The 14,501-nt window shown below is 44.2% G+C and overlaps 1 protein-coding gene across 1 annotated transcript in view; it reads left to right on the top strand.

Moving 5' to 3' along the window:
• The first annotated feature begins 1,953 nt into the window (after positions 1–1,953).
• Positions 1,954–14,501, top strand: part of LOC126249385 (cadherin-like and PC-esterase domain-containing protein 1) — a 301,898-nt gene continuing 289,350 nt past the window's right edge. The window contains exons 1-2 of the mRNA XM_049951038.1: positions 1,954–1,986; positions 2,253–2,419. Coding sequence (XP_049806995.1) covers positions 1,954–1,986; positions 2,253–2,419 — 200 coding nt within the window. The remainder of the gene's footprint in view (positions 1,987–2,252; positions 2,420–14,501) is intronic.

Here is a 14,501-nt window from a genome sequence, read left to right as displayed (position 1 = left end):
TTTGAGTTCCGTTGGCAAGTTCTGTTCATCAGAGATCGAGTGTGCTCTATGTACCAAGGTGTTGAGAATTCCATTAAGCTGCGCCGGATGGTGGCAGCTGGAGGCATGTAGGTACAAGTCAGTGTGTGTAGACTTACGGTACACACTGTGACCCAGTGAGTTATCAGACCTACGTTCCACTTGGACATCAAGAAAGGGTAGTTTTCCATCTTTTTCAGTCTCTATGGTGTACCGAATGTTACTGTGGACCGAATTTAGATGTTGTAGAAAAATCTGTAGCTGTTCCTGACCATGTGGCCAGATGACGAACGTGTCGTCCACGCAACGAAAGAAGCATACAGGTTTCAGTTCGGCGGATTCCAGTGCTTCCTCTTCGAAACTCTCCATGAACAGGTTGGCCACCACTGGGGAGAGCGGGCTCCCCATGGCTACTCCGTCGGTCTGCTCGTAGTATTGACCATTGAAGACAAAGTACGTAGATATTAACACGTGCCTGAACAGTTTTGTCAGTTCAGGCCCGAATTTCTCACTGATTAAGTGGAGAGAATCTTCCAGCGGGACACGTGTGAATAATGAAACGACATCGAAGCTGACCATGAGGTCGGATTCTTGTACTGTCATCTCCTTCAGGCGCCCAATGAAGTCCATCGAGTTCCGGATATGGTGCGCATATTTCTCCACATAAGGTCTTAGCATGCCCGCTAAGTGCTGCGCCGAAAGATACGTCGGTGCCCCTATGTTGCTGACTATGGATCGCATCCCTTCTTGTGGTTATTCGCCGAAATATCGTGGAACTTCGACGATCGGATCCGGCTGGACACCCGAGAACCCCTGATACATCGCTATTAAACTCTTACGTGTTTGTGTTCTAATGGTGAATTTTTTCTCGAAACTCTGAATCTTCGGTTAATAATAACTGTTGAAAATATATTACGTTATTTCAGCAGGTGCTGTGTCATGACTGCTTTACTTTATAGCAGTCACTATGCGTGCTTTATACTGCCTTCATCCATACTGGTTACCTTTCAAACTAGTAGTGCAGCCTAATTACGCTTCAGTGTCCCCGTGTTTGTACTGAAACGACCTCTGGAGTTATGACCTCGCTGCGAGCACTGGCGGCTGTTACTCACTCGTGTACATCGAGTCTAAGAATATGGAACTGGGACCGATGACCTAGCAGTTTGGTCCTTTCCCTCCTCTTTAAATCAACCAACCAATATGGAACTCAAGGAAGAAGATTAGCTTAAATGTCAATATAACAGTGGCTATCTGCTACCTGCAGAAGACGAAACATTAGGTTCTGTTAAGCATGTAGGGCTGCCCCCTGCGTACTTCGGCCACCACATTTACGTGCATGTTTCGCAATCCAGGTACGGTCCCTGCCTCACATAGGAGGTTATGTCCGCCCCGATAGCTGAGTGGTCAGCGTGACGGATTTCCGTCCTACGGCCCGGTTTCGATTCCGGGCTGGGTCGGGGATTTTCTCCGCTCAGGGACTGGGTGTTGTGCTGTCTTCATCATCATTCATCCCCATCCGGCGAGCAGGTCACCCAATGTGGCGTCGAATGTAATAAGACCTGCACCAAGGCGGCCGGATCTGCCCCGTAAGGGGCCTCCCGGCCAATGACGCCAAACGCTCATTTCCATTTCCGTAGGAGGTTATTTGTAAACGGAGGAGGCAAGGTACTGTGTACAGTCAAGCCCCCAGCAGTGGGAATAGCGGGTGTTGTGTGATGTCCTTAGGTTAGTTAGGTTTAAGTAGTTCTAAGTTCTAGGGGACTGATGACCATAGATGTTAAGTCCCATAGTGCTCAGAGCCATTTGAGCCATTTGGGAATAGCGTCCGGGGCCGTCAGTCTTGCCACTACGCGGCGTTCAAGTCGCAGCACACAGCGCTGCAGTCGCGAGCACTAGTTTAAGCCCGCACGGTCACATGCTCACGTGATGCCACGCATGTACCCTTCCGCAGACGTGTACTCAACTTCAGTATGCATTATTTTTTCCCTACACTTTAACTGTACGAGTGTCTACGTGTGCTGCTTACGTTTCATACTGCTGTAAAAAGTATGTTTGACTTATTCCCATTAGCGTGACATCCTTTCGGTAATTCAGTGGTATTACTCATCCGACTCGAAGACATAGAGAGGGAATAACTTAATTCTTGTATTTCAGAAAAGTGAGATAAAGAGGGAGTTTCCACGCTGTGTGCAGATCCGGCGGCAGCGGGGCTGTTGCGGTGGCTGCGCGTGGAGGCGGCGGAGGGGGCGAGCGGCGGGTTCCCGCTGGAGCCGGCGTTCTGGCCACTGCGCGCGCACTACAACGCGGCGCTGCCCTACCACGCCGCCACAGTCCGGGTGTCCGCCGAGCCGCTGCACTGCGCCGCCACGGCCAGGATACACCACCGAGCGGGTCCTCTCCAGTCAGTACACACAGAAAGTGTGAAGCGACACTCTGCTCGTCACTACATCCAATTACACCGATGAGCCAACACATTACAACTACCTGCCTAATAGTCTGTCGGGTAATTTCTGGAACGCAGTAGGGCATGGTATCTTCGTGGCATGCATTGTAAAAGTCCTCGACAACTTTCTGGAGCAATGTAGCACGAGACGTCAACGCACAGGTCACGCAGTCGCCGTAATTAAGGACCGGTGGTATGTAGGGGCAGACGTGGTGTCCGACGCCGTGTAACATGTGTGCCGTCGGGTACGGATCAGATGACTTGGGTAACTAAGACATCAACGTGAATTCACTATCGTGCTTCTCAAACCACTATAACATGTTTCTGGGCTTGCGACGCGACAATTTTGCTGCTTATCCTGCTGGAATATGCCGTCGCCTTCTCTGAATACAAGCATGATGGGATGGAGGAGATCCCTACCAACGTTCACGTACTCCGCAGCTGTCAAGGTGCCTTCGAATGCTACCACGCGTCTCACGAAAGGCCAGTTGCATGTCGCCTATGGCGTTAGTAAGCCCCCACCATCCTGCGTCCATAACGTGATGCACGATTCGAGTACCCGTCCTTCTGAATGGTGGCGTATCCGGGCACGATCACCGACACGGTTTAACTCTTTGAAGGGTGGACATCATTGTAACCTACCACATATGTAGGTGCTATGAAAGGGCGGTGTCACTGTGGTTAACCACACGTTTTTCTCAGTTTGCCGCTCAGGGGTGGTAGTTCTCTCAACTAACCAACTAATTTAAAGTATCACTAGATGGTACGAGACTCACAGTGCAGCATTTTTGCTGCGTATTTACGACACGAGCTAATATTTCGTGCATATTTGGTGTTGTTCGTGGAATGTTGTGCGTTTTTCTTTATAGTTCTCCTTTACACGGCTATTTTTGATAGTATTGGTTTATATTTATGTACTGACCTTCCAGAAATCTACAGGTAACATTCCCTGTTATTCGAATAGAATTTTCAATATTCATTGACGGATTTCTGTGTGGTTAATGACACTAACCAACACCCATCTTCTCCATGCAGTGTGTCTCGCCAAAAAAGAGTAACAGGAGTAATATGTTACCGAATATTATTTGATAAATTTCTTCTAGTGACAACAATGTTGACAGTGACGAAAGTGATGACAGTCACCCGACATTCACTTCAGTCGAGATGTGTAATAATGTCTGTTGACTCGAAAAATAATTTCAGTGGCTGCTGCTTCATCCTCCGTATACAAAAATAATTTATCATCTCAGATCAAAGCACATAAGCCATACGTAGGCGAAATTATTCACCACAAAAGCAGTAAACATTAGCCTATTCATTCATCATATACAGTGCAGCGCCGAAGGTACAGGCATAGGCATGCATATTCGAAGATAGAGATATGTAAACAGGCAGAATACGGTGCTGCGGTCGGCAACACCTATATAAAACGACAAGTGCCTGGCGCAGTTGTTAGGTCGGTCACTACTGCTACAGTGGGAGGTTATCAAGATGTAAGTGACTTGGCACGTGGTGTTACAGCCGGTGCGCTAACGATGGGACACACCATCTCCGAGTTAGCGATGCAGTGAGATTTTCTCGTATGACCATTTCACGAGTGCACCTTGAATACCAGGAATCCGGTAAAACATCAAATCTCCGACATCGCTGCGACCGGAAAAAGATCCTGCAAGAACAGGACGAACGACGACTGAAAAGAATCGTTCAATGTGACAGAAGTGCAACCCTTCCGCAAATTGCTGCAGATTTCAATGCTAGGTCATCAACAAGTGTCAGCGTGTGAGCCATTCAAAGAAACATCATCGATATAGGCTTTCGGAGCATAAGGCCCACTCGTGTACCCTTGATGACTGTACAAGACAAAGCTTTACGTCTCGCCTCGTCCCGTTAACACCGACATTGGACTAATGATGACTGGAAACATGCTGCCCTGTCGGACGAGTCTCGTTTCAAATTGTATCCAGCGCATGGACGTGTACGGGTATGGAGACAACCTCATGAATCCATGGAGCCTGCATGTCAGAAAAGGACTGTTCAAGCTGGTGGAGGCTCACTGATCCACAGCCCAGTCTCGGTGATCCCACGCCCGCTGTAATCATTGGGAACACTCGAGCACGTAGGAATCGTCTGCTGTGGAGCCCCATGTTCAACATTATGCACTTGGGCCTGCATATCTAGATACGACTCTGTCTGAACACCTGCTTCCATTCATGTCCATTGTGCATTCCGACGGACTTGGGAAATTTCAGCAGGACAGTGCGACACCTCACACGTTCAGAATTGCTGCAGAGTAGCTCCAGGAACACTCTTCTGAGTTTAAACACTTCCACTGGCCACCACACTCCCCAGACACGAATATTATTGAGCATATCTGTGTTGCCTTACAACGTGCTGTTCAGAAGAGATCTTCACCCCCTCGTACTCTTACGGATTTATGGACATCCCTACAGGATTCTTGGTGTCAGTTCCCTCCAGCACTACTTCAGGCACTAGTCGAGCCAATTACACGTCGTTTTGTGGTACTTCTGCGTGCTCACGGAGGCGCTACACTATATTAGGCAGGTGTACCAGTTTGTTTGCCTCTTCAATATAGAAAATCTGCAGGTTGCAGTTCAAGAGAAACCCTGATCAGAGATTTGTGGATGTGTTCACTGTGCGAAGTACCCTTCCGCTTGATAGCGGCCAAGACTGTTTCAAAAGATGCGAAACTTAAAAGGTGAACCACCAAATATCTTACCAGTGTACTGTAATAGGGTGACGGTTAGGAAACGCACCACAAAAATAAAACTGAAGTGTTATAAGTGGATCAAATTCGAAACATGTAAATTATTGCTCATGTCCCGCCTGGGTAAATTTTTATGGCGTTTACCTGCCCCTCAAAGAATTAACAGGACACATCATCCACCCAACCACGTTACCACTGTCTCGGTGATCCCACGCCCGCTGTAATCATTAGGAACACTCGAGCACGTAGGAATCGTCTGCTGTGGAGCCCCATGTTCAACATTATGCACTTGAGCCTGCATATCTATTGCAGTTTGCCGTCAAATCTGCCACAGAACCGACACCTACTCAGCTTTACACACCGACCAATCTCCGACCTCTACGCTCAGTGACGAGGCGTCGATGTCAACATCTTGTCGTCCACTCATGCTTTCACTGCCCTTGAGTCACTGTTCGTAGCTGTTCACGACAGTAGCAGGCCAGTAGTTGACCAGCTTCACCGTTTCCGAGGCTCTCGTTCTCCGGCACCAGACCACAACAATCTTCCCTGTGTCTGAGTTGCTCGTGTCAATTAGTTTCCCAAGTTGCGACCCGTATTATCGCTAGAATGGTTCCTCATTCGTCTTTGCTCCGCTTACATACTTCCTTACCGCGCCAAGTGCCTGCAACGCGACCACGTGGCATTCAGTCTTACTGTTGGCGAGGGTCATAATGTCTTGGCTCATCGGAGTATTTCGTTACGGAGATCATTGCATGCTACCTTCAGTCTCTTAGGCTCACTCGAAGTTACTGTTAGTAACTTCAGTACGCTGTGTGTTTTGTTCGCAGGCAGACGTCTCATGGGTCATATTTCATACAGCTGAACATTCCCCACAGGAGGGTAACTCAGTAGCCTGAACAGTACCTTATTAGTAACAAGGATACATCATATCATGCTTTTTTTTCTTAAATATTTTCTATAGACGTTGCTGAAAGTTTCAGCTTATTTAATAACGGCATCGTGGAACCACCTAAAGTGGTTGTAACAATATTTACTCATAAACAAGTAGTTTTACTCAATCGCCCGTATTTAAGTCATGGATTAATGCTACATTAAGTTCAAACCATCAACCAGATTAAAGAGTGTTCCTTGCCGTCAAATACATGTTTCGCTTTAACTTAAAGCATCTGACACATACACATCCCCCGATTACACTACATATTTTTCATCCTCCACTAAGTGCAAAAATTAACCATACTACATAGCAACATTTGTACCATAGCAGTATAGTGCCAAATAATAGAGACTAATACTACATCAAATTAAGGACAGATGTACAATTAATAACAACTAGTGGGTCGTTATAATTAAAACGCAGCTACCCACAGCCGTCCACTGTGGGATGTAATTGCCGTATGACAGCGAAACTTGCTAGATATTCTATTGCATTAACGAGGAACTGATTTACACAGGAAAAATATTAGTTCCAATTTTTGCCACCAGTGCAAATCTTAACCCTGTGACTGCAAGAAAGATGTATAGAATTGTTTCCATATACAATGATTAGGAACGGGACACGGGCAGGAACAGTCAAACAAGTGAGAAAGGCCTAACATTGATTTCATTATTAACCGTCGCTTACATAATTAAATGTATTGACGCGAGTACGAACAACCATCAGGTATATTAGGGATTGACGACAGTGAAAACTTGTGCCTGATCGGGACTCGAAACCGGATTTCCCGCGTTAAGCGAGCAGTGGCCTTAACACACATGTGTGTCTGAAAGAACATGGCATCGTTCTTCTTAACACCACAGGCACCGCAATTCGTGTTTACACATTTTGTTCAAAATGAGCACCGGTGACGTCGATAGGTTGCTTGTTGTAAGGAGAAGAACCTGACTTCTCCTATCCACAGAGAAGTTGTTATTATGCAGCACTGAATTGCCCAATGCTTTGCTGCACATTGACCAGAATATCTGATCTTAAACTTCGTTATATTCGACAGTGACCACTGTGAACAATACAGTGCTATACATGTACGTATCGAATCTGTTGGTACACACACAAACATACACCTCAGAGTCTGCTGTCAATACAAAGTTTCAAATTCCCCCCTAGAATACCTAAAACAAACTAGCGAACAGCTCAGTTTTTCGTAAGCAGTGGTACAGTGAGTATCTGTGGCTACAGTTTTTTATGGTGACATGACAGAGTGGAAAATGCGAAAACCAAGTACAGACAATTGACGTACATGTAAACGCACACGCCAGCACTCATCAACTTGTGTAGTAATATCAGAAAGGAAGCTGCCCATGTCGACCCAGGCAAAGATCATTGCTCAACAAGAATGGCACATTGTTAGAAGCGAGTAAGTAATCAGGATTTCCTGCAGACACAGTTCTACTGCGGTACAGAAAACGGATTTCTCTCAGTGTACGAGTGAAGTGGCGTGGAACTGGCAACGTACTCCGAAGTTGAAATACGAGAGACAGCATGATTCATGTGGAAAAACGTCTAAATGACACACAGATTCACAGTGAACACCTAACGATTTATGGACCAAATGAAATGTCACGTCCAGCCGTTTATGAACTGGTGCCAACAATTTCACCAAGGCCGCACAGGCGCGGGTGATACTGTTCATTCATACAGTCCAGAAATTGCACCATTTAGTTTCCATCCTTTTGGCATGCTGAAAAAATATCTGCGGGGAAGGAGATTTTCCATCGATGAGACGCTCACATAGTGGTTTCTGAATGACTCAGACGTTCACATGTGTGTGAAATCCTAAGGGACCAAACTGTTTAGGTCATCGGTCCCTAGACTTACACGCTGCTTAAACTAACTTAAACTAACCTATGCTAAGAACAACACACCCACCCATGCCCGAGGAAGGACTCATACCTCCGGCGGGAGGGGCCGCGCAATCCGTGACAATGCGTGAATGGCTCAGTGACCTAAGAGCGGAATTCTATCATCGAGGAATTAAACGGTTGGTAGAATGCTCCGGCCGTTGTTTGCATAGGCCTGGTGACTCTGTGGAAAAATAGTGTCTAATATCTGTATCACTTGGAAGTGTAGTGCAGCTTTGAATAAAAGTCACTTGGCCTGCCGTAATAACGTGTAACTTACTTTTTGAAAGCCCTTCACACAAATGCCGTCACAAGTAATATTTCCTCAAAATCAGGAAGTAGAAACATTTTCGAAAGCACAATAATAACGTAGCAAACAAACATTAAAATACATTTAAGAAAAAACAGTGTTGGTAGCAAAATTTAACATACACGTAACTTGCGAAATACGAGGATGGTTTGAAAAGTTCTCGGGAAAGGAATAGAAAAAAGTAATTACATCACTGAAACGTTTTTTAGTTTTCAATGAAGCCTCTTTGTAGATTAATGCACTTCGTCCAATGATGTTCTAGTGTTTTGATATCATCTCGAAAATGAGTTTCCGCCAGGTCGGCAAAATAGTTGTCAACTCCGGCTATCAATTCTTCGTCCACCAAGAAAAATTTTCAGTTTGTGGAAGAGATGGAAGTCTGACTGAGCCATATCAGGTGAATATGGCCGATGTGGCAACAATTCATACCTTAGTTCGTGTAATTTTGCCATGGAGACGGCACATGTTTGCGGGCGGGAATTGTCTTGATGGAAGTTGACATTCTTCCTTGCTAAACATGGCCTTTCTTCTCGTATCTTTTGTTACAGTTTGTCCAGGAGGTTAGCATAGTCTTCTCCAGTAATTTTTTGTCCACTGGGGAGATAATCAGCAAACAGAATACCCTTCGCATCCCGCGAAGGAATTGTCTTTGCTTTCTTTGGTGGCGGAGAATCAGCATGTTTCCACTGCTTTGACTGTTGTTTTGTCTCTGGGGTATAGTAGTGCACCCAAGTTTCATCTGTAGCCACAAACCGGCGCAAAAAATCTTGTTTGTTTCTCCTAAAACGGGCCAAACATTGTTCCGATATGTCCATAATCATGCGTTTCTGATGCAGCGTCAAGAGTCGCGGCACCCAACTTGCAGATCATATTTTGCATTCTAATTCTTCACTTAAAATGTGATACGCCCTTTCAGATGACGTCTGGCAAGCTTGAGAAATTTCACGCACTTTCAATCGGCGATCCTCCATAAACATTTTGTGCCTTTTTGCAATGTTTTCTGGAGTAGTGACACATCTCGGCCGACCACTGCGCGGATCATCTTCTAAGCTCTCCCCACCAAATTTAAATTCATTTGTCCACTTGGCAACAGTTGAATATGAAGGAGCAGAGTCCCTAAACGTATTCTGGAAATCGGCGTGAATGTCCTTTGCTTTCATACCTTTCTTTACGAAGTACTTAACCACTGCTCGAATCTCGATTTTTTCCATCTTCGCAAATCACTACGCGGGAACAACAACAGAGCCACGTCACCGTCACAGCTCTCTTTCAAGACAACTGACGTGGCACGTGTTTACAGGCAACACGCCAATGAATCTCAGGTGAACACTGACCTGTCGTGGTATTTCCGAGAACTTTTCAAACCACCCTCTTATTATATGAAATCAACGAAAAACCTATTGTTTTAATTTCAGGCCTTACATTCCTTTCAGTAAATCTAATGAACTACAGAGAAACCCTGATTAACTGCAGATGATATCTACATCTACATCTATATGGATACCCTGCAAATCACATTTAAGTGCCTGGCAGAGGGTTCAATGAAACCACATTCTCAATTCTCTATTATTCCTATCTCGTACAGCGCGCGGAAAAAGCGAACATGTATATCTTTCAGTACGAACTCTGATTTCCCTTATTTTATCGTGGTGATCGTTCCTCCCTATGAGGGTCGGTGTCAACAAAATATTTTCGCGTTCTGAGTAGAAAGTTGGTGATTGGAACTTCGCGAGAAGTTTCCATCGCAACGAAAAACGACTTTCTCTTAATGATGTCCAGCCCAAATCCTGTATCATTTCAGTGACACTCTCTCCCATATTTCGCGATAATACAAAACGTGCAGCCCTTCTTTGAACTTTATCGATGTACTCAGACAGTCCTATCTGGTAAGGATCCCACACCGAGCAGCAGTATTCTAAAAGGGGACGGACAAGCTATAAATGTAGTACGGTGATGTAAGTGATGTTCTGTCACCTTCTAACGGACGCTTATAACACCCACGGTTTCTACTCTAGCAATTACGTTTAGTACTTCAGATGTTATTCAAGCTTCGGTAATTGAAGCACTTAAACACAACTACCTCTTTAACAATCGCTGGTGACCCCAGACGCCGCGTAATGGTTAAAGCTCGGTCAAATGTGAAGTTATCGTATAGTCTTGTTTGTAGCTTTTCTATTCCGTCAAACTGCTTCTTCCGAGTGATAATAATACTTAAAAACACGGTCGCTAGTCAAAATGACGAATCGATTGACATTATTCAACAAATTCACCAAATTTGGTCTTTACTATATTTTGGTTCTTATTAACACTTTTCTCTTTTAATAATTTCTATCACTGAAGGAACAGGCTAGTGCACATAGATAGCTGAATAATGATTGCTTTCAGTATAGGTGACACGCACACACTTAGAAAGTTTTGGTCCATGAAGCCAACGCCGGAACGACAATAATACCTACTTACGTTTCTGAAGGTAAGATCAGCAACACTGCCTCTGAAAACATGTATTATACGATACCTTTGTAAGTGTCGAAATGATTGCAAAAGGTTTTGTACTTGGTTTCTCTCAGTTTTATTGAAATAGTTGCTTTACGTAATTTCCTGGACAGAAGGTCCAGTAACCAAGTTCACACACTAGGTAGAATTGTTATTTACTTTATATACTTTCAATGCAATCTACAATTTTCCACATTTACTTTAATTGCTGCACTTGAGTGATAATTTAAATTTATTTTGAAAGAAAACATTCAGTAGCCCAATAATGTTTCACACCAATGGATTCTCGGTTTCTTTCTCTTGAGTACAGGAAAGGATCCCTACTTGGAACACTTTAGGTTAAATGAGTCATTTTGTGTTTAAAAGACAATTAAATGATTATTGCATAAAACACTCAAAAACCTGTCAACCCAGCTCGTATACGCAACTATGGATGGTTAATTTCAGTATTGTCGTCGTGACCACAGTTGCTGGAGATTTAGGTGCTTAGATGGCGCGTACCGTTATGCACCGGCGGAGATTATTACTTGTCTCCGTGACGTCAAATTATGCGACTTATACCAGCGCAATTATGAGATTGGCTTTCCTGGTGATATGTGTCGGTCTAAGTAATTGATGCCTTAGATCTCTGCCGGCCGCGGTGGTCTTGCGGTTCTGGCGCTGCAGTCCGGAACCGCGGGACTGCTACGGTCGCAGGTTCGAATCCTGCCTCGGGCATGGGTGTGTGTGATGTCCTTAGGTTAGTTAGGTTTAAGTAGTTCTAAGTTCTAGGGGACTTATGACCTAAGATGTTGAGTCCCATAGTGCTCAGAGCCATTTTTGAACCTTAGATCTCTCCCTTCCAGGAAGCAACGCTCGTTGCAGACGTAATTTTATATGTCCTCTACGGCGTTGCAAACATGTACCTTAGCACTTCCCTTTCACTCACGCTTATTAAACAGTTAGACTTTTGCCTTTGTTTAAACAATACTGCGGAGTACAGCGCGCATCAGCTTTCATCATCTGCCTCCACAGTGTCTTGCCCCTGTCTGACCCGCTCCACTTATCCCCTCTCCTACCTGCTTCTGTTAGCAGCAAAAAATCTCCACCTTTTCCGACCTTCCAGAACATCGGTAAATCCCTACTGGTTTTCACCTATATTTTACTTTAGCCCTGAGCTGGTGTTGACTTCACTCTACAAACAATTATAAATAAAAGATACTTACTGTTACCTATGGTCTCGGAAACTAACATACGGCTGGGAGAGCGGTGTGCTGACCACATGCCCCCTCATATTCGCATCCAGTGACGCCTATGGGCTGAGGATGACACGGCGGCTGGTCGGTACCGTTGGGCCTTCATGGCCTGTTCGGGAGTAGTTTAGTTTTTTATTGTTACTTACATAACATTATTAACACATGTCAATTACATATAAACATTAAACTTCGCACAGTCAGTTTGTGTCTTCTGTAGTCCCTCTTATACAATGCATGCTGTACACATCCCATTTTTTGCTTTATTAGTGCAAAGTTTCTCGAGTCTAAAAAGGTCGATAGTGTTACAAATCATAGTGTAGGAAGTCTCCTTAATACTTACATTTTCAGAGTGTCCTCCCAATAAAACGCAGTCTTTGGTTAGCCTTCCCCACAACATTTTCTATGTGTTCCTTCCAATTTAAGTTGTTCGTAATTGTAATTTCTAGCTGTTTAGCTGAATTTACGGCACTAGATTTCACTGATTAATCGTGTAACCGAAGTTAAAATTGTACAAAGGTTTCAGTTGTAATGTAGACGAAAGACAGTTACGCGAACATCATTATATGTTATTCACCCATATATATTGTTAAAATGTTATGAATATAATGACCATAATCCCAAACCTTTTTACATAATCATCCAAGTGTGATGATCGTGTGGCACTGTTGGCCGGGAGGCCAAATGCGGTGAAGTTCGGCCGCCGTATTGCAAGTCCTTTTTAGTTGACGCCACTTCTCCGACTTGCGAGTCAATGATGATGAAATGTTGATGAAGAACACACAACACCCAGTCATCACGAGGCAGAGAAAATCCCTGACCCCGCCGGGAATCGGACCCGGGATCCCGTTCGCCGGATGCGAAAACGCTACCGCAAGACCACGAGCTGCGGACATCACGCAAGTATTTACCTGTTATTCTACCAAACCATGCACTGGTGAAAAAGAAGAAAATTTTGTTCACTCAAGGCAGAATCTATTTTCCAAGTCGTATTAATCTTAAAGCAAACACACATAAAAAGGGAGCTTTTATCTTAAGATGAATAAGTCAGTTTGATATTTACTTTTGATTTAGGTTGCATGTCGGTACATTTATCGGTCATAAAAATTGGAAAGTGCATAATATGGAAGACATTTACCTATACAAGCTGTTTGGTAACTTGAAAAATCTAAGGAATTTCGTCTTACGATGAACTGTTATTGTTACTGCTGTAATCTGTAGTTTTACAATCGGTATATTGATGTTTTCTGTTATGTAAAACACAAAATGAATCTAGACGTATAGGCTGCTGCAAGTGACGAACGCAACGCACGCACCCTTGTCTTTATCTTGTCGATGTCCATAGATTTCCACGTATGGTATTTCACTCATTTGCCAGTGTTGTGTTCTTAAGACATTAGCTTTAGTTTGTGTCTTTTACTGATAGAATTTGTACTACCCTTTGCTGTTTCCAGTTTGGGGATCACCACCATCTTTCTGATTACACGAGTGGTAAAGAAAACCACTAAAAACCGACTACCATAATTATGTACAGAGGCTCATGAGATAATAAAGGAAATTCACGAAGACAAATGTACTCAGAAACGTTTCGTTTTTGCAGTGTACACAAAGTTACTAGTCTCCTCGGCGGACTTAGGTGCTAAGGACACGATAGTCAGGGTGTGTACCAACCTGAGCCGTGCATATGTTTCTCGTAAAGTGTCATTACAATAACATTTGAACAAACGGGATGTTTTAAACAACGAAAGGCGGTTGATCACCTGTTTAAACAGTAGGTGTTTCCAAATAGATGGTACCGAAATGATCACTTGCAGAGCTATATCTGAAACATTGACCACTACTTTGTCAACGATGTTTGCAAGAGATCTAAATAGGCATAGAGTCATTACAAATCTGGTGCTTTCCGCATGATCCAATAGCTAAAAAAACAGCAAAACATCTGTGCATGTATCTGTAAGATGTAAGCTTACGTTGGCTGTCGCTGGATGAAATATTTGCGTTTGTAGAAATTTAGTGCACATAGATATAAAATAAGATAGAAAGATATGAATGTGCAGCCATTGCTGGAATTCAAAGCGTGTTGAACCTCTAACGGCAAACAAGTCTTCAGAAGGACGTTGTTAGGATGTCGTTACTAGCGATTCGTCTTTCCCTGTAGTTCCTTTGCTGTTGTGGTTGGGTATCTCCATATCTACAATATGCAAGTGGCGGATGGCGTGGGAGCAAAATCAGTTTTTGTCTCTGTAGCGAAAATCACTCTTTCCCTGCGTCGAAGTTCAACTCAACCGGATGAGAATCCACATCCCGAACGAGCGTGGGGAAGTCGTCTAGAACTGAAGTCTTCCCGTCGAGAAGGCAGCAAGAGAAGTAACTATCTGCAGAAAGCTTCCGACAAGCAAACCTCTGTGCTCTGCGTTTATCGACGTCGCAAAATTTGTGATTGGC

Source organism: Schistocerca nitens, chromosome 3 (assembly GCF_023898315.1).
Source record: "Schistocerca nitens isolate TAMUIC-IGC-003100 chromosome 3, iqSchNite1.1, whole genome shotgun sequence".
In the NCBI taxonomy this organism is placed as follows: domain Eukaryota; kingdom Metazoa; phylum Arthropoda; class Insecta; order Orthoptera; family Acrididae; genus Schistocerca; species Schistocerca nitens.
This window is presented reverse-complemented; position numbering and strand designations above follow the sequence as displayed.